This window comes from Crotalus tigris, unplaced genomic scaffold (genome assembly GCF_016545835.1).
Source record: "Crotalus tigris isolate CLP2741 ecotype Arizona unplaced genomic scaffold, ASM1654583v1 scf7180000017611.44802233496:7321179, whole genome shotgun sequence".
In the NCBI taxonomy this organism is placed as follows: Eukaryota; Metazoa; Chordata; class Lepidosauria; order Squamata; family Viperidae; genus Crotalus; species Crotalus tigris.
Genome location: NW_024096511.1, coordinates 3,458,176 through 3,485,542, shown reverse-complemented (window position 1 = coordinate 3,485,542; position 27,367 = coordinate 3,458,176). Strand labels below are relative to the sequence as shown.

Below are 27,367 nucleotides of genomic sequence, written 5' to 3'. Positions count from 1 at the left end.
GAAATTGGCACCGAAGTCGGGAGTCGTCTTATATGCCGGAAATTACGGTAGTTTCCGGCGGATGACTTTCTAGGCATGGAAATCGGCGCTGAAGGTGGGGGTCGTCTTATACGCCGGGTTGCCTTATACGCCGTAAAATACGGTAGTACATTTCTTAGTATTTTAATAAATAACAATTGAATATGAACATTTTTCTAGCATTTCTACAACCACATCAATAGGAGGCTTCTTTTGTAATGAATCATTTTAATCACCTTGCCATAGATCCTGTTTTTAAAGTTCTTATTTAAATCTGTTTTCCTCACAATATTCAAAAATATTTTTACCTGTTAAGATTTTTTTAAAGTTAATTACACTTAAATATTTAAGTCTTTTTTCTCATACAAGCCATCCCAAAATTTTACATTTCTCATATCTTAAAACAAAAACAAAAACAAAAAAGGGAAGAAAAAAATGAAGATTCTTATCCTCTTTCTGTCTCTCAAAGACATTCTACAGATCATTACAATTGCTGATGATTCTATGCAATTCGATTTGGAATTTAGGTTCTTAAAAATTAGCTGTCCAAAAGAATATTAATTAATGAAGTTTTCTTACTGATAAAACCTTTGATGCCCAAGGATTCTATTTCCATGTAAACCAGCAGACGGCTGTATGTTTCCACAAGAGCTGGAGCTAAGGCCAAGCTAGTCTTTGCATGGGCCAGTTTTATTACCCTGGTGGCTATGCTGTGAATAAGGCTGGAAAAAAGAAGGAAGAGGTATTATTTTCCATAACAAATTCTTAAAATTAGGACTCTTGGATTCAGGAAAAGCAGTTATGCTTGCGTTAATCTAATAGTGAAGCTGTACATCAGTTTCTTAGTATTCCAATGACTGCTCAGTCATGATTGGCAACCCCTCTGTCACAATACAGAGCAGCCACCAGTTTTGATTGGCACTAACCAGAATTCAAAATCATAGTTACTTGTTGGGTTTCAAACTGTAGTTAAGGCTTGGATGCTTAATCACAAAGAAGCCATCAGAATCATGAAAAAGCTGGCAAGGCCAGGGTTAAGGAGGGCCCACACATTCATGCTAACTACCCAATCCAGTTGAAATCATGGAGAGCTTATGGCCTTTATAAGGTATTTCAGTTTAATAATTGAAAAAAAATAAACACCCAGGGTGGCTTAACACGTCAGGCAAATGCATCCACTGTTGTTACTGATTATATTTTACCTCATTTTGGCATGAACTGTAAGGGAGTCCAAGAGGTTCATTGGCAGTGGTGTGATTGAGCCTGAAGCCATGCAGTTGGTTCCTGGGAGAGGTATTCTCATGTTGCCGTTCCCATAAATAGTTTCCACCAGAACACCCATGGGTAACGTAAAGCATTCTGAATTAGTGGAATAAGCATTGCACAGCAAGGCAATCTTGTAGTCGTTCATGTGAAGACTTTTATTCCTTAGACTCTGTTGCAAGAACCTGGATACCCAAAGATACTTAAGTGAATGGGAGAAACCTGTTTATGTGCAAAAGATCTAATACACACTAGCCATAAAAAAATGTATATGTGATAATGGTATATTAGACTCATAGGGACATCAACTTTTTCTGCAGAATAAGACAGACATGACTTGGAGTAAATCAGAGAGAAATTAGTCCAGCACCCACTCAAGTCATCTCTTCTTACCTCATGGCCTAATTCTACATAGCTGCTCTTTAGGCAAATAGGGAAGCAACTCAAAAAAATTTTGAGATGCCAAAATTTAGCAGCAATTTTCCAATGTCTTCACCTTGCCAATAAGCAAAACGGGACTATTAAACTTTTGCTAGGCTGAATACATTTACGATTTTTTTAATTATAAAAAATGAAAATAAAAATCCTCACAAAACCGAACAAAAGTTATAGGGTAGAAAAGTTGCCTTTAAAAACCCCATAAAATGATATATTTATAATAATAATCACAGAAAAAAACCCAATTCATCTGCAGTGTTACAAATAAATTATAATATACCTTATACCTTCCACGGCTTCAAAAGCCCTTTAAAATACCGGCGTATAAGACGAATTTTTAAAGCATTCAAATCGGTGCCGAAGTCGGGGTTCGTCTTATATGCCAAGTCGTCCTATACGCCGGAAATTACGGTAGTTTCCAGCGTATAAGACGACTTTCTAGGCATGCAACTCGGTGCCGAAGTCGGGGGTTGTCTTATATGCCGAGTCGTCCTATACGCCGGAAATTACAGTAAGTCAGATTGCCCATCTTTATCATAAAACACAGAACAGCTACTAGGAAGTTAGATAAGCTTCATTCCTGGGTTTCCCTGAAACTGCATCTCAGGGATGGTTATTTCCTTCTTTCTTTTGTTTAGTAGAAATTGTTCTATTTTTATCGGTCTTTTAGTTCTCAAGACTGTTTTGTCATTCTGAAATTTTACCGCAGTACTGGTTTCAAATGCTATCATGTGATAATGTTGTTGTTTTTTTAAAGTCAGGATTTATGTTTCCTGATTTTAAGCATGCATTTCTGATGCTCTGTAGTTATAGGATTTGGTATACATTTAATGTAAAAGTGAAAATATATACTTCTTTTGTGTGAGTTCATCCTCTTTTCAGAGATTCCAGGATGATTATGATTGAAAAGGACTTTACAAAACATAATTACTCGTGATGGAGCTTGAGAGAATGAGGAATTGGAATCTGTAGTTTGGAATTGTCACTGTGAGCCTTTCTGTTCAGATGTATCCAGATACAGGTCATTGCAAAAGCATGGGTTGACTGCGGTTTGTTGATATCAGGCACAGGAATGCACTAAGGGAAAGAGGAACATGATGTTGAATTATATTCCATTATTATTCAGCAAATAGATATGGTGAATCGAAATTTAGAAACAGAGTAACTACATTTTCAGGAAGTTGTCGTATCTATTGAGGTAACTATCTCTTAAAACACGTTACCAATTCAATCCGCTAATACTCACCTTCATGTTTTCTCTTTTTTTCAACTTGACCAGGCAATCAGCATTGCTTAATTTTGCCAAATGTCAGGTTGGCTACTTTATCTTTGAGAGTCTTCTTCTAATCTAGTTTTTACTCTTTGGAACAGACCACTGAACTATGTTGCTAGCCTTGCTAGGTCATCAGACAAGAAGCACACTCAGAAATATTAACTCTATCTTCCTTGTAAATCCCATTAACTAGTGGAAGATCTTGAAAAGAATTCTATTCCTTCATTCCCTGCATGAGGCAACAATCTAACAGCATTTTCAGATATGAACCTGGCTATCACATCTGAAGTCGTAAATCATTTTCAAAAATAGTCTCATATAATGCCCATTACTTTAAAAGTGTTTGTCGTGTCAATATTATATACAATTATATATACACTTTTCAGAGTTGTAAAAATGAAGTATAAGAAGTATCAGATAAAAACCTTAAGGGATGAGATTTTAGACCAACAGTACCCAATGTCCAAAAAACATCAGGCTCCTCTTTGCCAAATAATCCCCTGTGGGGAAAGGACTGATTTTATCCTTTGGATATCAGTTAAAACTGAAGCAAAATCAATAATAGTAAAACTATTTTAAATGGTGACTCACTTCCTTCTCAGGGTAGAGGAGGTCAAAGAGCTTCATAACAGGAAGAAAATCGCCTAATGCATTTTTCTGAATGCTTCCCGAGATGAACTGTAGTAACACCCACATCAAATGGTCTCTGCCTTTGATCAGGCCTCGTCCTGCCAACTATAAGACAAAGAAAGTCCATGAATACCAAATACATACGCCTAAGTAAACTCTTACAAGTTTCTAAAAATGATACATTTAGACACTTGTAAAGATGCTTTCCTCAACAAGTTATTTGCCAACATTTATGTAACCCCAATTGTTCTGATTCTAGGCAGTTCAATATTAAAAACTGAAAAACAAATTAGCATTCCATACTCAGCCAAAAGCATCAAATTTTTTTGAAGCCCTAGTTAAAACCGTCCCAATCCATCCCACCATCTGGTTGCTCGCAGCCACAATGGGATAGGAGGGCACGCGGCACCACCACGAGGTGAGGCAAGGCAGGTGGTGGAGGGAACTGCCCCATGTGCCTTGCATCCCAGGACCCCTGCAGCTAGGCCAGTCCCCGCTCAGCAACCTCCCCATGCCCGTTCAATGACTTGGCTGCCCATCCACCTCTTCCCTTTCACTCCCCTCCCAAGTCAGACTGCTGCGCTACAGATGATGGGCGGGGGAAGCTCAGTCCCCTTATCCGGTCCCTCTGCCATTTGGGAGCTAGGGGGGAGTGAAAAAAAAATTAATCAGACTTTCCAACTTCTTGCCAAAAAAAAAAAAAAAAGATCTCATGAAGTTAGAAGGTCTAATTGAACTTTTTTTTTTTTTAAGTCCCACAAACTTCATTTGTTTCTCTGCATGTGGTGGCGGAGAAATGCAACCGAGCTGGAAAGCAGGTTAGTGAAGGAAAGCTTTGCAGAAGAGAGATTGGTGCGCCAAGCTCTTCAGCTCCATAGTGCCAGAGAAATGCGACGGAGCTGGAAAGCAGTGGCAAGGCAATCCCCCCCCAAGGGCTCCAGGCTCTGAAACGGGCCCATCTCTTTCCAGCCACTGCCCAGACCTGCCAAAGGATAAGGCTGGCAGCTATTGAAATGTGACACTCTGGCTCTGGCGGGGAAGGGTGATCCAGCACTGGCGCTGTAGACAGGATGCCCACTCACTTCAGCACCCTTCCCAACCCTCTGGGGTTCCATGGGCGCTTTGGCCCTGGGCTGCCGCCTCCCAGCTCACCTCTCACGTGGGCCGGACCAGGAAAGCAACCCCCCAGCATCCCCAGGGCAAAAGACCCCCGCTTCACCCTGAGGAGCATCAACCTGGCCACTCCTGCCTCGGCGTCCTTCCCACTGCGACCTAGAGCTGCAGGGGTCAGTCTGGCAAGGAAGGGCATGTGCGCCCCCCCGCCTGAATCAAATCAATCTTTATTGTCAAAGTACAACATGTGTACAATGAACTCTCTCCTACTGATAGTTGGTCCGCCCCCACACTCCGAGGTTGGCCTAATTGCCGCCATGCTTCGAAGCGCTGTCTCCCCACTCCATGTGCAGGCTACGCCATGCTGTTTATATCGCACATTGTCCTGCCCTGCCCCCCCCCCGCGCTTTCCATCTGCTGTACATGGGAAAAATATGATATCCCCCGAATATCAGATCTATTGGATCTTTTGGGTAGGTGATGTACCAAACATACACATATATAAGACCTGGTCTTATTTTCGGGGAAACACTGGTAGGTGATATACCAAACACTTCCCAACCTGCTATGAATACCTGATGTTAATCTTTACTGTTAAAACAATCATTGTTGGATTTTGTCAATGCTTGTATGTAATGTCATAATGCTCAAGATCTCTAGGTACCCACTTACCAAACTGGTGCCAAAACGGAAGGGTCAACGAGATACAACTATGTGTAAGTGTGAGACAGTTTTTAAAAAACTTGAAAAATAGTCATCCATTTGATCTTGCTACTGAAAACCTACCTTCTGATGCAGAGAGAGGACCATGTGAGGGAAGCTTGCAAACTGAAAAAGTACAAAGAAGATAAGCTGACTGGAGAGATGCTGCCACAGCAACTGGCTGGTTCCACCATCATCAAATTTCTCCTCTGTCTCTGAGCGCTCCATGGCATATACCACCAAATCGACCAACTGGTCCTCCAGCACAGGGCATCGCTGTTTGTGCTGCAAAGTAGAAATCAGATACAACATTCCAAAAACTAGCATTCATCGTTTTCACTCTTTACTTTAGTAAACTGAGAAGCATGACATGAGCTTTCAACATAAAAATTTACAAAGTAAGCCAATGCATTAAAACTGTCTGATGTTACAGGTCACTTCATATCATACTCTACTTATTATGCCGATTTATCAAGCCACTTCTCTATGGAATTGATTGAAAAGACTGTTTATGGGAATACAGTTCCATGATGCATTTTGATTAACAATCTAGGAATATGCTACCTTGAAACAATGTTGCAATTGATTTGACTTCCGTATTCCTAATAATTGAAAAACTCAAATAATTTAAGTAAAACAAATTTCCATTTACCATACAGACTATGCTTTTCTGTTCCTTCCTTTTTACCCTATGAGCTTTTTATTTTATGTATAAGTAATTAAGCATGATTTGAAGTTAATTTACAGAACCTGGGAGCAATATCCAACAGATATCCTCCTCCTTATTCAGACTTCATTTGTCACAACTCAATAATTTAAATAGGGGGGGGGGAAGACAAGGTGCTTCTACCTACATATTAGTATGCATGTAGTTTGATGTTACCCATGGACAAATTGATAGCATTCATGGATCCTGCTAAGCCAGACACAGGAGACAAGCGAAAGAGGAGGAATAAGCCTTAGTAATCTCCAAGATGCACTTTGCACTCCTTCATTAATGCTATATATAATCTCGAAGCCTCTTTTTTTATTTAACTGGAGCCTGTCATGTTGCCCAAATAACTATGGTTTGCATAATTAGTTTCAAGCCATCCAAAAGTGATTTTGAGAAATTCGTTTGCTGAAAGTAGCCAACACTTCAGTTTAAAGCCGTGCTGGGCCATATGGCAAACCAGTGGAAAAGTTCTAAATCTTTCCTGTATAGAGGACACATAAAAAGGAGAGAATGAGCCTCAGGCTTCTTGCTGCTTATTTCCTCTTCATAAAGCTCCATAGGGCTTGGCATGTCAATGTAATCACTCTACTCATTCAATTCTGCTTTGTAACACTTCATGTTATTCCCAAACAGCCTTTCTGGGATTGGGAAGGAACTTGAGTATTATGTAAGAAGTGTTCTACTGAAATAGCCAGTGGTGGACTAAAAGCCTGTTGCAGCCTTGCCTTGCCTTGTACTGTTTAGATTTATCTGGACATTTGAGTCTTGGCTTGATTCTCTACAGTCTATACCTAACACTTGGGTTTAGATTATCCCTGGTATAATTTATAGCTTTATAATGTATAGTTCTCATGTCTAAATGGCACATGACAAATTAAACTTTGTACTTGGACAGCCCGGATGGGAACTTTATAAGATACAGCTAAGACTGTAATTTTTAGAAGTCAGTAATTGGGTGGATTTACGGATTCTCTGATACTGCCATAAAACTAAGGTGAGCCATTTCTGAGATTTTTCTTTTTTTTTTTAAACTCAAAGAATATTGGTTTTACATTATGGACCTGTAACATAACACAGCTTTAGCATGAAGGAAAATATATTATCTTAAAGAGACCATACAGAAAAGATATGGAGCTGTTTGGAATCTAATCATGAAAATGCCACGTCCCTTTCTAGAGGCAAAAAAAAAAAAAAAAAGCAATTTGGGGGTTGTTTTCCTTTTTGCAAAAAAAATTTGCCACAGGATTCAAATATGATTTAACTCAAAACATTTTAGCACTCCTCCTAATGAATTTTCCTTTGACTAACTGATAGCCTGTGATACTTCTCTGAATTAAAAAAAAGAACTACCTTGAAAAAAGATATTTAGCTTAAATCAGAGGGGGTAGCTTTTTGCCATGAAAAAGGGATTATGCTTTCCAATTAAACAATAGAATGCAAGAATGGCAAAAAAATTTCGACAAAATTGAAGAACAGCACTCTCTCTTCCACATGCTCTTTGCCAGCTCAAAACTGCCCCAAGCTACAATTCTAGCTGAGCTTTCTTAAAACATGCTTAAAAACAGAAGAACTCTAATCAAAAAGAAAGCATTAGTTGCTTCTGACTCTTCTTTCAAAATCACAATGCCATCATCACAACTCAACCACATTACAATTTTACAATGGGCAATATCAACACCAGTTGAGAATACTTTTTTTCCCAAATGCAACTAATTATGAAGCAGAGCAGAATGCAACAGACAATACTACAAACTATTTAATGATTCGGCATGCAAAACTACTGTGTTCAGGGCTTGAAATTCACTATAATTTGATATGGAGCAATGCGACGTTGTTGTGATAATTATCAAGCCAGGATATATCGTTAAAATAAAATTCATGATTTTTTTTTTATTTTTTTTTAGTTTGGAAAAAATATAAAAGCCAGTTCTTGGCTTCCACCATACTATAACTTGACCAGGAAATGGAACCCACAAAGCAGCAGATATATCAGTTGTTCTCAATAGTTCTATGGGGAAAAGAGGTTTAAGAAAAAAAAGAAAAGAAACAAAAAACTGTTGGGGTCTTAGCATTTGCTGAGTTTTGTTCTTGTAAATTATGTATTACTTTCAGTGCTTTGAGAGTAAGGGAACAGGAAAGATCAAAGCCAAACTGTTAAGAGCACAAAATCTGATTCTCACCCCCCTGACAGAAAAAAATAGGCTAGATCACTGAGATATTTCTCAATTTAATGTTTTCAACTTCGACCTCATGTTTTCTTCAAAAAGTCAGTAGTGCTTATCAGCGTATTTCTTTCTGTGCTGTAGGTACCATACTATGAAGTCAACTAGTTTGATTTCCAGGACATATCCATGCTATTTTCTTGGTAATCATATGGAAGTGGCCTGCCCTTGCCTTCTTCTGGGAGAGTGTTAAGTTCCAGGTCCACCATACAGCCCTGGTATTTCCCAGTACTCTCACCTCCTAGTATTATACCAGGCCCAACTTTTAGTTTCCAAACCCAGATTAAGCTATGTGTTGCTACATTCTGAAGTGTTCAGACCAGGGGTAGGCAACCTTGGCTCTTTTATGACTCGTGGACTTCAACTCCCAGCTATGCTGGCTCAGGAATTCTGGAAGTTGAAGTCCATGAGTCACAAAAGACCCAAGGTTGTCTACCCCTGGTTTAGACTGTCTGCTGTGTAATGATGGGTGATGCTAGTTCTTCTATAAATTAATTCATAAACAAGTGTGCCAATCCATTCAGAAGTTATGAAGGTTTACATATGAACCTACTGGAGCTTCTGTGGTCAAAGGATTAATGTGGCTTTCTTGTTTAAAAATAGTTTTAGTAACCATTGGGGGAAAAAACCCAATAGAAATGAAATTGCCACAGTTTTAATTTGAATTGACCACAAAGAAATGGTCTTTTGAAAACAATGCAATAGGCCTATGCCCCAAGGCCTATGCCCCTCAGAGAAGAGTGAAAGATATTGTGTTCTTTACACATTTTACCTGTACCATAAGACATTTCAGCAGTGCTAGATAAAGAACAACTATGCAATATAGATACTTTGGACTATTTTGCAAAGTAATACTTAGAGACCTATGCTGAGGCCATTAGTAGATCTAATTTTTAATGTGCAGCTTAGGAGAAAGACTGAGACAGACCAAAATGGGCGTTCCTATACAGGTCAGCATACCAAAACATTCCTTAATCCGGCTATTACTTCTATGGGTGCAAGCCCAGTTTTATACTCTTTTACTCTTAGACAAGGGTGATAATTTGACCAATTTACTCAAGTTTCAAGTTCCCAAATTCTTGTTGCACTTTTCCAGCGCATTTCCCATTTGTAAGTTCAGATCTGAATAGTTTTCATATTCCACTTTGAACTTTGTAAACTACAAATCTGCATGTAATACAGAATGTTCATGTCTTTTTCCTTGTCTGACATCCATTAAGGCCAATTAAATACTTAGTTCATAAACCTTGGGTTGAAGTCAGATAATGAACTGCAGCAAACACCAAATCTTATGATCAACTAAACAATTGATTACCTTAAAAAGATTTTGTAAAAAAAAAATCCAAACTTGGTAAAAATTTTGCTTAAGGAAATAGAGACTGAAAAGTAGATAATTTTTAAACTAACCCTAATAAGGGGTGATGTTAGTAAGACTGATGATGTAATCCTTTTATCTATAAATCAAGACTGCAGAAAGGAAGACCTTGTTTAAAAAAATGAACTATGTAAGCTTCTCTTCTATTAAGAAGTCTAGAATATGAATGCTCAACTATCTGAGCAATTTCACAAGCATCTGGGTAGGCTTTAATTCTTGTATTTTAATTTATTTAGGCCAGTGTTTCTCAACCTTGACCATTTTAAGGCATGTGGACTTCAACTCCCAGAATTCCACACCCAGCATTGCTGTGTTGAAGTCCACATGCCTTAAAATGGTCAAGGTTGAGAAACACTGATTTAGGCTAATATTTGTTCTATTTAGAGTAATATTTGCATTGTGTTTTTAAATATTGTTCTGGGAAAAAGGACAGTATACAAATGATGACAATCACAATAAATACAATTGAAATGGAATAAGATCTGGGGCTACTGTTTGGACTAGAAATATGCAGAAACAACTTTGAAGCAAATTGTTTCTTTTCAACTTCAAAAAGCAAAACTAAAAAAGAACAAAAAAAAAACAGAGGAAAGTTTTCAAACAATGTGTCCCTTAAGAGTCAATGTGCCATTTTCTTAAAAGAGGTGTTAAGAACATCATTGTCCTATTCAGTTCAACTAAATAAGGAAGAGAGCCACTTTGGTGATCTAATTACAGAAACATATATTTGAGAATAATTTTCTAACCTGAAAGGGATTATCCTTCTAAATAAACAAAAAAATAAAATAAAAGGACAGAATTATTATTGGAATGCAAGCCAGAAATAGAACGCCAGAAAAAAATATTCTTTGCCTTGGGATTATTATATAAAATAAATAACCAACAATCCTTTTGTAATAATGCTTTACACTTCTCATCTTATCCATAGAATCTGTTCCCAAGTAAATCAAGGAAGACAGATCACAAGGGTATGCCATACCAGATTTAACTTCGTATCACTGGACCTTTATTTGCAGGGGAAAACCACACTTCGCACATGAAGCAGTGTGAGCAGATAAGCTCATATTTTTGTGTATTTCAATTTAATGATCTGTTAGCAATGTACAGTATCAAATGAATGTAATTCTGGTGCATTTCTAAGTCTAAAGTACCAAAGAGATCTCAATATACCCCCGTTTATCTACCAACCACTGGTTAGTATAATTTGAGTATTAGCTAACTGATGGAATTTTCAGCATCAACATCTGAATTCCCATCAAGAAATGTCACACATGATCCTTCCATGCTTTCCACTGACAAATGAACAAGAAATTCACAGACTGTTGTTATTATGGCAGCACACCTACAACTCAGAGTTTGTCAGCATTTCCATCAAAAAACCATTAATTCCAGGTTTTGTTGCTTGACGATAAGTGTTTGCTCTCATAAAATTGAGATTAAATGACAAGTCTCAGTGTTTCATAACTCGCAACGCATTAGGCAACAACTGTTAATTTTTTTTACTAAAGCTAGTATCATGGGGTTTTGAAGAATTTAACCCACAAAATCTTCATTCTTAATTTAAAAGCATACATATACTGTAAAGGTGAAAGAAGATTTGAGGGAGACAGTAGAGAAGGGTCCATAAACGTAGCAGAAAGGAATTACAGACAGTATCTTGTTTAAACATCTGGAGCTCAATATTTTTTCATACAGAACTTGCCTCCCTTTCAAGGAAGAAAGTTGTGTCTCTTTAAGGACTTTATCTGGTTTGAATGAGGTGAGATGGGAAAGGAAAGAATACTGCTTTAACTCCATATATGGAAAACTCAGGATCTTTATGGTAATTTTTGTGTTTATCTTATCAGAAAATCCTTCCTGTAGGAAGCTCTTTAACAGAGATAAAGTTAAAATGCAAGAATACAACTTAAGAAAAACTAACAAAGTTAGTTTCAAAAATACTTTTCGAAAAGCATCTGGACTTTCTTGGAGGTTTTTTTTCTTTGAAGACATTTCGCTTCTCACCCAAGAAGCCTCTTGGATGAGAAGTGAAACATGTTCAAGGAAAAAATAAAAAGAAAGCCCAGTTGCCTTTTGAAAAGCACCTTTGGGACAACTATGACCTGGATGATTGAGATGTTCCACAGATATTAAACAAAGTTCGGTACACAGTTTAAAAGTAATATGATGAACTATTCTGGGAACCCCTATAGATCAATTACTATTTTATGTAACAAGTGTGTCTGTTATGCATATATGCTTTATGGAATGCAAATCTCCTAAAAAGCATATAGAATAATAGCATATATCAGTGTTTCTCAACCTTGACCATTTTAAGGCATGTGGACTTCAACTCCCAGAATTCCACAGCCAGCAATGCTGGCTGTGGAATTCTGGGAGTTGAAGTCCACATGACTTAAAATGGTCAAGGTTGAGAAACACTGGCATATATAAATACCAAAAGACCCAACATCAGTGTCCTATTCAGGGAATGCGGAGGGGAGAATAGCAATTAATTGTAATTGTGTTGCTGTAGTAATTTTTGTAAAGCACTTTATGATTTTTTTTTCTTAAGAAGAGGGATGCCTTTAGAAAATAACAATAGATTGACCAACATATGTCTAAGATATGAAGATTTGCATGAAGAATGCACCTGCCTCTTAACATCTATGGGTTTACCAATCAAGCATCACTGCACGTCCCCTTGTAAAAAGTGAATTGAAAAATGGACACATTTGCCATACTACAAAATTTTGACATATTGCCGTACAATGAAACCTCTAAACATGCAAGGAATTTAAAGTGCAGTGTCATTTTGAATTGCACAGGGAGTTCACTGAATTGGGCAGTTGTGTAGCCGTGATACAGGAAAGAACATGTTACATGGAAGAAGGTCTTTCTTTGTGCCATCTATGGGAAAGAGATTGTTGTGTTCCAACAGCTCAATCTGCCACAATCAGCACTCTACAACTCAGATCCTTCATTACGGCCAAAGTATTTTACGTTCAGCTGTAATGCAAAATAACCTGTGGAAGTGCTTCAAAGTTTGTGGAAGTGGGGATTTATTTATTTACTGTAGCAATGTTTTATTTTCAAGCAAATGTTATGGTCAAGCACAATCCATGAAATAAACGTGTTTTTCCCCCCCCAAAATGAAAACACTGACACAACCTTCACTATGGTATTGCAAACACTGTCACTGAACTTTAAAGTTAGATTAGAAATGGACTAAAATTGCCAATATTTGAGTGTGCAAACAGGCAAGCATATACAGCAGGTAAAAGTTGCAAAATTTTTCAAAATTTTCCTCCTCCTTTTTTTTCTTCCACCTGGTTCAGCCCATTTGGAGCTTCTGGTGAGCGCGTTTATTACAGAGGCTGAGCATGACCTTTCCTAGTCAAGTTGAATTTTTATTAACAAATCTTACGTAGTGTTAAATTCAACAAAGGGAATTTTCTTTAGGTCTTTTTGTAGCAACTTTGGTTTTTTTTTTTTTTTTTTTAAAGACATTTTATAGTCTGAACAAAAATAACGCTGGAAGGATTGGACAGTAATGGATAAATCTTATCCAGGTACTGAACTGGCTATGTATATCCTCTGGTAACCTCGAAACCTCCAATTTACAGAGGAAGTGGTTCTTATTATCATTGCATGTGAAAATCCCACCAATTTCAAGCCCTGGCCAGATGCGTATTCTCGAACTGGAATCAGTGGCTAGAAAGCAGCCAGCGTATCGTTAGTCACAATACAACAGTAAGGTTGTGAACATACCTGAGCAATGTTCAAGGTCTAGAGCATTGGAGGATGGGCAGGACAAGACAGGACAGAACAAAAATAAAGGAAGAAAAAAAGAAAAGACAAAACAGTGACTATGAGGCCAGCCTCAAGTTACCCCAAATCAGACCAAGCCCACCCACATGGTCAGGCCAAAAAAAAAAAGAAGAAGAAGAAGCACAAAAATTGAAATAAAATAATATCAATTAACAGTAGACTATTCATTACCATCAGAGGTAATGAAAGCATGCCAAGGCATTCAACAGACAAATTCTACCGACTATTCATCTAAGCAATACATCTATCACCACCACCTTTCAGTCAATCAATCAGTCAGTCCATCAATATTAAATGAGAAGATGCCTGCTGTAGAACAAAATCTGTCCAGGGTATATTTGAGGCTGGCCTTATAGGGGAAAAAAGCAATGCCAAAGATATCCTTTTTTTAAAAAAACAAAACAAAAAAAATATTTTTCAATTTAGAAGTCTTTTAAAGCAATATGTAAGGAAGAGAAATAATCGTGCCCAATTAACCTAATGCAATAGTACTGAAGGCAAAAAAAAAAAAAAATATGATCTGATCCTCAACTGTTTTGCTTAGTTAGCTACAGCAAAGAAAAGAGAAAAGAAAGTGCAGGTTCTATGCAAAGGAAAAGCCATTACAGCACAATACAGTACCTGCTTGTTTAGGCCTAGCATATTGCAGACCATATCTCGGGAATAGGGCTGCTCCAGCACATACCGCAACAAGGCAGTCTGAGGCTCAAACAGATCCTTGAAAACAAGAATAAAAGCAAACAAATCCCAACCTATTGGCACAAAATAAATTTGAAAGCTGAAATCAAATGCACTGTCCACACAAAGCAGCATTTGGCAATGTGACACCCACGAGCGCTTACACACTGTGATACTCCCAGTCTGCAAATCCTTCAAGTAAAAACAGACACACACACACACAGAGGACACAGTATATACATTGGGCTGATGTATCCTAAGATTATTTGGTCTTGCAATATCTGAGCATTCGTGCGTGAGAACGCAACAAAACTTTCTGTTAAGCAAACTGAAATTGTTGGGTGGGATTGAAAGAAATCTCACACAAGGCTTTAGATTCTTTTTCAAGAAAAATGTCCAGCCTATCCTATGTGGAAGCGTGGAACGGTGCTCAGACCTAAAAAGATTGCGAAATGCCGAAAGAAAGCATTAACTCAGATTTATGTTCAATTGTCTCTTTTATCTTGAGTGCTTTTCCTGCCAGATTCTTATTTCAGGCTTCATTTGTTTAGATAATAGGAGTGATCTGTTTCAAATATTAGGCAGCATCTGGCAAAATCATCTATCCATCTACAGAAAGGGAAATTAGGCTTATGCAAAGCATTAAAATGGTTATGAGGTCTGCCAGGCTCATGTGGCTCCTTCAGAAGCTGTTTCCAGTTTCCTCCAGGCACAGGGGCACTCTGCTTGGCTGCCAGTTCCGCCAGAACTTTTGGCAATGTACAAATTACTGGGGACAGTTTTTGAAACCACTCATTTATTCAGCTGCTTTAAAAACCTGAAAAAAGCCCTCCTTCATCTTCACTGAGGCTAACTCTAGTGGACAAGAAGTTCATAATCAAAATAATTTCACCCTCTTTATGGCTTTTATTTTCCAAGCATTTTATGTTTGGAAAATTAGCAAGGAATCATTGTCAAAAGAAAGGTGTAAATTTATCCCCAGAGCTTTAATTGGTACAAAAGCAGGACTCACTCAAGGTGCAGGTGTAACTAGATGCTGCTATAGCTGCTTATTAAGGAAACAGAATGAAGGCAGTTGGTATTTTATTTGGATTTCTTTCTATTAGCTCTGGAATCTAATGGAAATGCATCATTTCCTCATTAATAACATTTTAGGGTATTTAAAAAAAATATTGTTGCTACACTCTGTTTCTCGCAGACATTTTGTATTTTATATTTCTGTGGTTTGGAATAATTGTTTTGTTATTTATTTATAAGGTGCCTAAAACATGTTGGGCCATAATTCGAATCAATCAAATAATACTGGAAGAGGTACTGCATGTAGAGCATGCATGTTTTATGCTATGCCCAAATCTGGTCCTGAATTTTTGGATTTTGAGAAGAATCTTTTTAAAAACAGTTTGCTTTGCTTTGAATAAATTTAAAGGGATCTCTTGAGACATCTTGTTGCTGTCAAAATCTTTTCAGGGGTTACTTTAAGGCTAATAAGGTACTTTATTTTACTTTCCTGTTAGGTAGGTAGGTAAGAGAGAAAGAGTGAGTGAGTGAGTGAGTGAGGGAGGGAGGGAGGAAGGAAGAAAGGAAGGAAGGAAACCTTTTCCAAGATTAGTGCAATGTTTGGTGTATCTCCCACCCAAAAATTCCCCACATACAAATCTGTTTAATGTTTTTATAAGCATTCAATTAATAAGCTAAATCTCAATTTTCACTGAATTTTTGAAATATGATTAATATGCTTATTTATTCTATTATATATACCTTATCATATGGCAAAAGACCTTTCAGCGGAAAACGAAGTGTTGTCGGGTCCAGTTTCCATGAATTGCAAATAGCACCAGAATTGTTCACTACAGGAAGAAGACTGCATCGTCCTGGACACCAAAGAGAGAAAATCACAAAGCATATTATTCCCTAAACGTAATTATTACCGTAACTGGGATATTGTTACTCAGCTTTTTTATAAATATGCAAAACTTCCTACAGATGGGTACAGATTACATTCTGTAAGTATTTTAAATATTAACAAGTCCCATTTTCAGATATTTTGGATAATCAGGTTATCCTGAGTTATATGAATAACTTTTCAGTTATTCTTTTTTACTGTTATTAGACAGAACAATATTAAATCAGTTCTTTAGCTGGCATTGACCTTCATACACATCCCCAGAACTTACGTTGCAATATATTGGCATAGTATATATGCAGATCTAAACAGTGTGGTCTTTTGTAATGGACAGTTGGAAATATTATCAATGTGAAGATTATATAACACATTTATATATTTGTCCATCTTACATTGAACTCTGTGCAAATCCCAGTCATGAGATTTTCTAACTGCCATTCAAAAAATTTTTGGTACTGCACCCAGTGTGCTGATAACCACTGGGACCATGATGGCTAATTTATGCCATAATCTTTCAATTTCAATTTTCAGATCTTGATATTTTGTGAGCTTCTCAATTGGTCAACTATTCCAGGAGTCCCCAACCCTCACTCTGTGGACGGCACTGGGCTGCGGCATGCCAGAAACTGGGCCACGCAAATAAGCCACATGATACTTCCTTCTTTTCAACCCCAGTTAAATCTGCTATGTTATGTGCCAAGACTTCAATCAATTTGTATTCGAAAATCTCACAATATTTTAACCTGTTCATTTTTTACTACTTTTTTCAACTCTATGTTTTTCAGTTTTTCATTACTGGCACATGATAATTTTTGTAGCTGTTTCAGTGAGTCATTTTGCAACTACGCTGGGTCATTGGTTAGAATCAATTTGTACCATCTTGTATGAGCTGCATAGATGATCTACTATTTCTTCTATTTCTTTGCACAATCTGTACTTTGAACCATTTGATGATTTTTTTTTCAGTTGTGGCCTTGATTGCATTAGCAATCAATTTATTTTAGAACTTGGGAAAAAAATTATCAATGGTTAGAGACACCTTAGAACTTGAAGGATTTAATATTTTAGAATAGATGACTGATTTTTAATCGCGTTCTAATTAATATTTTGATAATACAATTACTTTTCCTGATTTACTGATTTTCATTTGTTATTTTTGATTGTTAGGATTTATCTTTTTGAGATTTTATTAGTAGTGTTTACTTAATAGATTAACGTATTTGTCTACTAATTGTTTTTATTATGTTACAGATTAAGCTTTGTTAAAAATGGGTGAATATGATATTTACTCATTATTATGATTCGGACGGTTGCTTGTTTGTTGAAATATGTGATTGTACCTATCCTTATTTTATCCTAATTCCTTATTCCTTCCTCTCCCCCCTTCCTTTTACCCCTCCCTTTACCATATCTGTATTTTTCCTATTTTTCCTCACCTATATAAATTTAATAAAATTTTGTTGAAAAAAGTTTGCTTTTGAGCAGCCAAAAACTCTCTTGATTTTTTTTTTATTTTAGTGTTCCAGTTGTAAGCGATTGCCAGGTTTTATCTTTATCCACTGGAGAAGGAAATGGCAAACCACTCCAGTATCTTTGCCATGAAAACCCCATGGACAGTACTAAAAGGAAAAAAGATATGACGCTGGAAGATGAGCCCCTCAGGTCGGAAGGTGTCCAATATGCTACTGGGGAAGAGCAGAGGGCTAGTACTAGTAGCGCCAGAAAGAATGAAGCGACTGGGCCAAAGCCGAAAGGACGCTCAGCTGTGGATATATCTGGTGGTGAAAGGAAAGTCCGATGCTGTAAAGATTTTTTCTCCATAGGAACCTGGAATGTAAGATCCATGAATCAAGGCAAGCTAGACGTAGTCAAAAAAGAGATGACAAGACTGAACATCGACATCTTAGGAATCAGCGAACTAAAATGGACAGGAATGGGTGAATTTAACTCAGATGACCATCAGGTATACTACTGTGGGCAAGAATCCCTCAGAAGAAATGGAGTAGCCTTCATAGTCAATAAAAGAATAGGAAAAGCAATACTGGGATACAATCCCCAAAATGACAGAATGATCTCAATTCGAATCCAAGGCAAACCATTCAATATCACAGTAGTCCAAATCTATGCCCCAACCACTGGTGCTGAAGAGGATGAAATTGACCGGTTCTATGAAGCCCTACAGCACCTTATAGAATTAACACCAAAAAATGATGTCCTTATCATCATGGGGGATTGGAATGCTAAGGTAGGAAGCCAAAAGATAACCGGAATAACAGGCAAGTTTGGCCTTGGAGAACAAAATGAAGCAGGGCACAGGCTAATAGAATTTTGTCAAGAGAATACGATGGTCATAACAAACACTCTTTTCCAACAACCCAAGAGACGGCTCTACACATGGACATCACCAGACGGTCAACATAGAAATCAGATTGACTATGTACTCTGCAGCCAAAGATGGAGAAGCTCTATACAGTCAGTAAAAACAAGACCAGGAGCTGACTGTGGCTCAGATCATGAGCTTCTCGTTGCAAAATTTAGGCTTAAATTGAAAAAAGTAGGGAAAAGCACTAGGCCACTCAGGTATGAACTAAATCATATTCCTGATGAATATACAGTAGAGGTGACAAATAGATTTAAGGAACTGGATCTGATAGACAGAATGCCTGAAGAACTATGGATGGAAGTTCGCAACATTGTACAAGAGGTAGCAACTAAAACCATCCCAAAGAAAAAGAAATGCAAGAAAGCAAAATGGCTGTCTCAGGAAGCTTTGCAAATAGCTGAGGAAAGAAGGGAAGCGAAAGGCAAAGGAGAAAGAGAAAGATACACCCAATTGAATGCAGAATTCCAGAGAGTAGCTAGAAGAGATAAGAATGCTTTCTTAAATGAACAGTGCAAAGAAATAGAAGAAAACAACAGAACAGGGAGGACCAGAGATCTCTTCAAGAAAATTGGAGATATGAAGGGAACGTTTCATGCAAAGATGGGCATGATAAAGGACCAAAATGGCAGAGACCTAACAGAGGCAGAAGAGATTAAGAAGAGATGGCAAAACTACACAGAAGAACTATACAAGAATGAGCTTAACATCCCAGATAACCACAATGAGATGGTCACTGACCTCGAACCAGACATCCTAGAATGTGAAGTGAAATGGGCCTTAGAAAATCTGAGCAACAACAAAGCTAGTGGAGGTGACAGTATTCCAGCTGAGCTATTCAAAATCTTAAAAGAAGATGCAGTAAAAGTGCTACACTCAATTTGCCAGCAAATTTGGAAAACTCAACAGTGGCCACAGGATTGGAAAAGGTCAGTTTACATTCCAATTCCAAAGAAAGGCAATGCCAAAGAATGTTCAAACTATCGCACCATTGCACTCATTTCACATGCTAGTAAAGTTATGCTTAAAATCCTACAAGCTAGACTCCAGCAGTATGTGGATCGAGAACTACCAGAAGTACAGGCAGGATTTCGAAGAGGCAGAGGAACTAGAGATCAAATTGCCAACATACGCTGGATCATGGAGAAAGCTAGGGAGTTCCAGAAAAACATCTACTTCTGCTTCATTGACTATGCAAAAGCCTTTGATTGTGTGGATCACAACAAATTGTGGCAAGTTCTTAAAGAGATGGGAGTACCAGACCATCTCATTTGTCTCTTGAGAAACCTATATGCGGGTCAAGAAGCAACAGTGAGAACCGAACACGGAACCACTGATTGGTTCAAAATTGGAAAAGGAGTCCGGCAAGGCTGTATACTGTCGCCCTGCCTATTTAACTTATATGCAGAGCACATCATGAGAAAGGCAGGGCTAGATGAATCAAAAGTTGGAATTAAGATTGCCGGGAGAAATATCAACAACCTAAGATATGCAGATGATACCACTCTAATGGCAGAAAGTGAAGAGGAACTAAAGAGCCTCTTGATGCGGGTGAAGAAGGAGAGTGCAAAAGTTGGCTTGAAACTCAACATTAAGAAAACCAAAATCATGGCATCCGGCCCTCTCAATTCCTGGCAAATAGATGGGGAAGAAATGGAGGTAGTGACAGATTTTATTTTTCTGGGCTCCAAGATCACCTCAGATGGGGACTGCAGCCAAGAAATTAAAAGACGCTTGCTCCTGGGGAGGAAAGCTATGGCAAATCTAGACAGCATTCTAAAAAGCAGAGACATCACCCTGCCAACAAAAGTGCGCATAGTCCAGGCCATGATTTTCCCAGTTGCAATGTATGGCTGTGAAAGTTGGACCATAAGAAAGGCTGAGCGCAAAAGAATTGAGGCCTTTGAACTGTGGTGCTGGAGAAGACTCCTGCGAGTCCCTTGGACTGCAAGGCGTTCAAACCGGTCGTCCTAGAAGAGATCAACCCCGACTGCTCTTTAGAAGGCCAGATCCTGAAGTTGAAACTCAAATACTTTGGCCACCTAATGAGAAGGAAGGACTCACTGGAGAAGGGCCTAATGCTGGGAAAGATTGAGGGCAATAGAAGAAGGGGACGACAGAGAATGAGATGGCTGGATGGAGTCACTGAAGCAGTAGGTGTGAATTTAAATGGACTCCAGAAGATGGTAGAGGACAGGAAGACCTGGAGGAATGTTGTCCATGGGGTCGCGATGGGTCGGACACGACTTCGCAATTAACAACAACAACATCTTTATCCACTTTTCTCTGACTCTTTTTTTAGAAATTGACCATACTAATAATAATAGCAATAGCACTTAGACTTATATACTGATTCATAGTGCTTTATAGCATTCTCTAAGTGGTTTACAGAGTCTGGGTCTTCATTTTACCAACCTCGGAAAGATGGAAGGCTGAGTCAACTTTGAGCTGTAGAGGATCGAACTGCTGGCAGTCAGCAGAATTAGCCTGCAATACTGCATTCTAACCAGTATTGCAGCCACCACGCCACGCTTTTCTTTGCCAGCATTCTGCTTGTATTATTACATTATTTCAATATTCATGCTTTGTTTTCTGTACATTCAGTCTTATTATTATATACAAGTTATTATTAGGGATTCTCATTTTACAGACAAAAGTAATCCAAAGATCTAATATTTATAAATGGTATCTATATTATCCTGGTCATGACAGTTGGACCTAACCATTTAATCCTACTCCTTTGCAAAGGTTTTCTTTGTCCCTCCCTCCCTTCCTAATTTGTACACTGATTCAATTAATAGTACAAATGTAGGCAGACCCAACCAGAAAATAAGCCCTAGCTGATTTTTAGCGTGTTCCTAATATAAGCCCTACCCCCTAAATAAGCCCCAATTAAGATCATCATCAGCCTGGGGGGGGCGTGGCCAGCACAGGTGGTGAGTGTGCGGGGGCTGACAGCATCTGGCAACAGCTGCAGCCCAGATAGGTGAGTCCTAGTGCTGCGACCACCGGGTCGGTCCTCCGAGTAGAGGCGTGGGGGGAGGCAGGCAATCCCGATGTGTGACATCACCAGCAGCAAGTGGAGGCAGAGGGACAGGGGATGCAAGTGATCCTGATGCGCAGCAGCACCAGCAGCAAGCAAAAGCAGAGGCAAAGGGGGAAGGCAGATCCGACGCAGCAGGATCGTCTGCCTCAGCCGCATGCTTTTGCCTCTGCCAGCTGCCAGTGCTGCTGCGCGTCGGGATCGCCTGCCTCCCCCATTCTTCTGCCTCCACCTGTTGCTTGGACAGGTAATCAACTCACCTGCGCTGCACTGGCTGCGCAGTCCTAGAGTGCACTGGCCAAAGGGCTGGCGGGCTGCGGCTGCTGCCAGACACCATCGATCCCCACGCACTCGCCGCCTCTTGTGCGTGCACCAGAGGGTGGGGACCTGGCCAGGCTGATCACCCTGATACCATGCTTCCCCGAAAATAAGCCCTAATGCATCTTTTGGAGCCAAATATATTATATTATATTATATTATATTATATTATTATATTATATTATAATATAATATTATATTATGTATATATATGCATGCTGTTCCATAGGACAGCCACTAAGAAATCACATTTCCCAGGTCCACTAGATGACAACCTTCACAACTGATGTAAGTTCATCTTGACCTTACTGGCTTGGCAGAAACAATAAAAAGAACCCTACAGATAACCAGGATCTAAGCCATGAAGGATTTTATTAGTTATAAATACCAGCTTGAATACACCAGGGGCCAGTCACTCTTTCTCGGGGCAGTTTATTTTATAAGGCAGTTGTTCTGGGGATAACATGCAAAGAAACCTTATATGAACTACTCTGAGCTCTCAAAAGGAAAAAAAAAAAAAAAAGAGGGATAGAAATGCAATAAATTAGTCCTTGCAAACCTATCATGTTTAGCCTGATGACCAAATCTGTAGCCTGTTTTGTTTGATACCAAGTAATAGATTGGAGCTCAGGAACTAACGGTAACTATGAGTAATAGACATACCAAATGCCTTCAAACTTCATAGGCTAGAGAGAGATAATCCTTCAGTTGCTACATACACAGCAAATGCTTACCACAGATGGAATTTATTCTTGCTGTAGGCCTGAAGGAATCCACAAAATCTGATACAAGGTTACCTAACAACTAAAAAACATATAAAATAGGAAAACATGATTTAAACGCTAGTTACAAATTGCAGATTAATTCAAAACCCAGAAATCACAACTTGAAAGTACTGTGAAAACTGCAGTGCTATGAACTTTGTGTGCACTTATGTACCTCGTTATGCAACCTAAGTAATTTCTAGCAATTTACACAGTTTGCATAATAGCGTTCTGCAAATGACATAAGAGTTGCAAATGATATAGACCAGACATGTCAAACTCGCGACGTCACATGATGTTGCGAGACGTATCGGAGCTTTTCCCCCCATTGCGGGCAATGGGGTGGGCGCGGTTTCGTGACGCGTCCGACCCATGGGCCGGCAGTTTGACACCCCTAATATAGAAGGTGCAAATGATATAATTTACAGGATGCCTTATTTGTTTAACCATTCCCAAAAAAAAAAATAAAGAACTCTCTGGATTCCGCCTAACCATGACTACCATAACAGTGGCTTTGTGCCCAAGGCAGAACTAGAACTCACAGTCTCCCAGTTTTTAGCCTGACACCTTAACCACACCACCAAACCTGCTCTTTTATCTGTATTATCTATTTTTATATTCTTTTAAACTTTTATTTCTATTAATTTTTTCTTTATGTAATAACAACTTAAAAAATATTGGTCTGTCTATCTATCAAATTTGTTAAACTGCCAATTTACTATCTATCATGCCTGACTTCCTAAGGTCCAAAATTGGATTTTTTTTTTTTTTAAACATCAAATCTTACCCAGTGAGGAAGTTTTCCTTCAGGATACAATTTTCGGATTTCTGTGACGGCAAAGTAAGCAGGCAATAAGCATGCATTCCTTTCCAAAATATATGCAACAACCTAAGGAAAAACCAGTAACCAGAGAAGAGTTTGTATGTATGTATGTATGTATGTATGTATGTATGTATGTATGTATATATAAAATCAACTTTTGAAATGGTGCAATGTAAAATCTTGTCCAGTTGTAGTCAGCTTCCCATGTCTTCTTTCAAAAACAATTCCATTTTGTTATTGTTCCAGATTTTTTAAAATTTTTAATTTTTTTTTAGATATTTAGTATTTACTGGTATATTTCTACCTCCCAAACCTTTGCCATATTTCTGAAGATTTTGTGAGTTCCTGTGTTTCGCGGTGGTCCTACATCAATTATGGGATTATTTGCTATGAGACAAAATTTTCCTACTGAGATTAATTATTTTAAAATATATTCAAAATAGGCCACACACATTTAAATTATTTAAATTAAAATTAGGTTTAGGGTTTATTTAAATTATACATGTTTCTGAGTAAAATTATTGTACAAATAAAATTAAAATATTAGATTTGAAAACATTAAACATTTTGACAAAGACTAGAGAATAATGAATAGTCTTTTGTTTTGTTTTAGGATAAAACACCAAAGCAGCAAAGCAAACTTAATTTAAATAATACAATCCACATATCTTTAGAATCTGTAATTTAAATAACATTAGATTAAGAACTACCTATACTGAGTACCCCAAGGAAATAGTATCAATTGAAGAATGCTATTACTACCTCTAAGCAAATATAGTCTGCAAATTACAAAAAAACTTAATTAGCAGAAAAGTCTCAGAATGTTTCTCAGTTGTCTCTTTTTGAAACATTTATACAAATGTTGAATTATTCCTCCAAAAAACAGCAAGCAATTCGGATCTAGTTTTCTCCATTTAATATCCTTACCTCTCTTGCTGCTAATAGCTGCTGCACAACAGCAGAGCTCACAGTGTTGGGAATAGTTAGGATCTTCTCCAGGATACCCTTCAAAAGGTCCCGTACACCCTGTAACATACAGATCAAATTCCAAAGGAAAATTATGCCAAAATGTAAAATTCAAAATTCACTTTTTAATTTTGTATAAATGAATTAAAATTTTAACACTAATATCAAATTGTACAAAAACATTTTATGCCTGTCATTCTAGTGTATCTTCTAGAGCAGTGGTTCTCAACCTTTTTAATGCCGCGACCCCAACCGGTCGTAAGTCGAGGACAACCCAACCGGTCGTAAGTCGAGGACTACTCAACCGGTCGTAAGTCGAGGACTTTCCCTGCCCGGGAGCGCCATGCATGCGTGGTGCCACCCCATGCCAGCCGAGGCGTAGCTGGCAAGCGGCAGAGATGGCGCAGGCCGACCACCTGCTGGGCCACCAGCTGGCCCAGCCCAAGGGAGGTAAGGCACTCGCCGGGCCCCACGTGCGCCAGCAACCTCCCTGCGCCCACCGGCCTCCCACCTCCCACTCCTGGCCCTCTTTTACTTACATTTTTAGTAGGTGCTCAGCAGGGAGGGGTAGAAACTTCCAGACAGCTCACCTTCGCTGCAGACAACTTACAGCACTGTTTGCAGAATGGAACTTTTGGCGGGCTCAGCATGGCAGAGACAGCCTGGACAATTCCTACTGGCTTTTGAAAGCCAATAGAATTAGACTCTATTCAAGAGAGTCTATTCTATTGGCTTTCAAAAGCCAATAGAATAAAAGGGAGTAGCACAGCTAAGGAAAAGGGGAAAAAAATGGCGGACTGCGATGTTTGGCGACACCCATGAAATGGTCGTTTGACCCCAAATGGGGTCCTGACCCACAGGTTGAGAACCACTGTTCTAGAGGATAATACATAAGCTTTTTCATTCAAACTGTATTGCCTAATCTGCCACTTCTCTTTAAACACACACACACACACACACACACAAAAACCGTCTGCATAATTTTTTTAGGTCGGTTAGACGTTTTTCAGCTCTCTTTTTAGTTAGAAGTTATACGCTGCTTCCCTGATGTAATGTAGAAGAACAAATTAATGAGCAGTGATCTTCTTGATGGTGTGGAATCAAGGCAGATGACAAATTACTTCCTGTATTTGATATCTCCATTCATCTTTAATGACTGTGCCATGATCCCAGCCCCAAAGACCTTCTTTTATAGAAATCCTACAGATCAGATGAGTATTCCTGGCATATATCATATAACAATGAGTAAAGCAATTGATGAAAAAGCCAATTCATGTTCTAACCCATTTGAGATGTCTGAACCCGACTAGAAATATTATTGACTGATCTGATAATAATTTAGATTGTAATATCAGGTAAAATAGAATCACTGGAGCAGGTAATTAAGGTCTCTCCAATTCTACTACTGAATTCATTATAGACTGTTATAATTCATAAGTCATTATAATCTACATTAGATAAATTGAAAATATGGCTCTATCTCCTATCTTTATCGTAGACATTTAATTTTATATATTATATATTGTACATGTTTAATAACATATGGGAGTGGAGATGGTTCATTGCTTGTTTTTAATGCTGTATGCTATCCAAAAGATGCCACTGTTTGAGTTGGGCAGCCTTATAAATCTTAAAAACAAATACATAGATGTTAAGTATAAGGCTATAAAATATAAGGAAGCTATTAATGCTGCATTATAAAAAATAGCATATATGTATAGTTATTACCTTGTAGTCTACACCACCAATTATTTTTTGAACAAGTTTAAATGTCAGAGACCAAAGCTGTGTCCTTTCCCATTCTAGATTGTCAGAATTCAGCAGAGATTCACAAACCATTCTAGGAAAATTAAAGAAAAAACACACAATGAGTAGTATCTTTTCTAAGCAGATCTGATGTATTATTATTATGGATCATCGCACAGTCAGCCAGATGTTCAGACTGGATTTGGCATTTTGTCTACCTATCGAGTCCTTACCCAGGACCTGGGATAGGCAGATGTGGATGTTTGATGGTATTACAGGTATCGTCGCAGGATGGAAGCAGTTCCCAGTTGTTATTATTATTATTATCATCATCATAATCATCATCATCTTTAAGCAACTGATCTCCTATAATAAATTATCTACTGTAGTTTATTTGAAAGGAACATACCTGGGTGGCAGTAACCCAGTCTCCACAGCCATTGCTAAACAATCATATAGAAAAGAAATTCTTTTAGGACTATGTTGACTATGTATGAACCTTACAATCCACTGAACACACTGTTCATGAGATTCCTGTAAAATAAAAGATATATTTATTCAACAACTTCACAATTTGTTAAAAACTAAACTAAATATCAATAAAAATATTTATATTGATAAAAGTTTTCTACAAGTCATACAATCTCAACGCAAGAATTGACAACTGAAAGTTTTGGGTTGTACCATTCTTATTTTGATAAAACTTTTAAGCTGAAATAATTTAAGGCCTTACATATACATACACACACACACACACATATATAACTCTTCTGCAACTTAAGAAATGATTGGAGAATCATTTTGGATTGGATGTCATTAAAAAAGCAGCAAATAAAATACTCACCTGGGAAAGATTGCTCCAGAACTGTCGAAAGGCACTCAAACAGCTAATTAATTTAGTTCGCTCATCTTCTGGGGTATCCATAAACATGCTAAAACAAGTAAAGCCAAGTTATTTATAAAGTATTTCATCACTAGTTACTACAACCGAATCTCTACAGTTATACGAGGAAATGGTTACATTTCACTTACCCAGGAAAAGCTTCCTCAATGACTTCTGTTTTCTATAAAAGAATTTAAAACATGGTATCACATTCTAATAACAACTTAGCTTTTATTCTATGTCACCTATATTCCATGTTCAAATCAAAGTATCTAGAACCGGCAGAGCAAGAAACATTCTCAAA

At 38.0% G+C, this 27,367-nt stretch overlaps 1 protein-coding gene across 8 annotated transcripts in view; it reads right to left on the bottom strand.

The window, feature by feature from the left end:
* MED23 (mediator complex subunit 23) overlaps positions 1-27,367 on the bottom strand; it is a 50,907-nt gene that overhangs the window by 15,468 nt on the left and 8,072 nt on the right. For 5 of the 8 annotated variants that reach the window (XM_039324194.1, XM_039324204.1, XM_039324139.1 and 2 more), the window contains exons 2-16: positions 27,213-27,244; positions 27,025-27,112; positions 26,590-26,714; positions 26,163-26,274; positions 24,396-24,494; positions 23,433-23,534; positions 22,616-22,685; positions 15,996-16,108; positions 14,181-14,276; positions 13,500-13,517; positions 5,522-5,722; positions 3,584-3,727; positions 2,651-2,796; positions 1,221-1,466; positions 598-740 (exon numbers count right to left, since the gene is read on the bottom strand). In XM_039324194.1, the coding sequence (XP_039180128.1) occupies positions 598-740; positions 1,221-1,466; positions 2,651-2,796; positions 3,584-3,727; positions 5,522-5,722; positions 13,500-13,517; positions 14,181-14,276; positions 15,996-16,108; positions 22,616-22,685; positions 23,433-23,534; positions 24,396-24,494; positions 26,163-26,274; positions 26,590-26,714; positions 27,025-27,112; positions 27,213-27,244 (1,735 nt within the window). The remainder of the gene's footprint in view (positions 1-597; positions 741-1,220; positions 1,467-2,650; positions 2,797-3,583; positions 3,728-5,521; positions 5,723-13,499; positions 13,518-14,180; positions 14,277-15,995; positions 16,109-22,615; positions 22,686-23,432; positions 23,535-24,395; positions 24,495-26,162; positions 26,275-26,589; positions 26,715-27,024; positions 27,113-27,212; positions 27,245-27,367) is intronic. The other 3 variants (XM_039324149.1, XM_039324169.1, XM_039324176.1) reach the window with 2 other exon arrangements.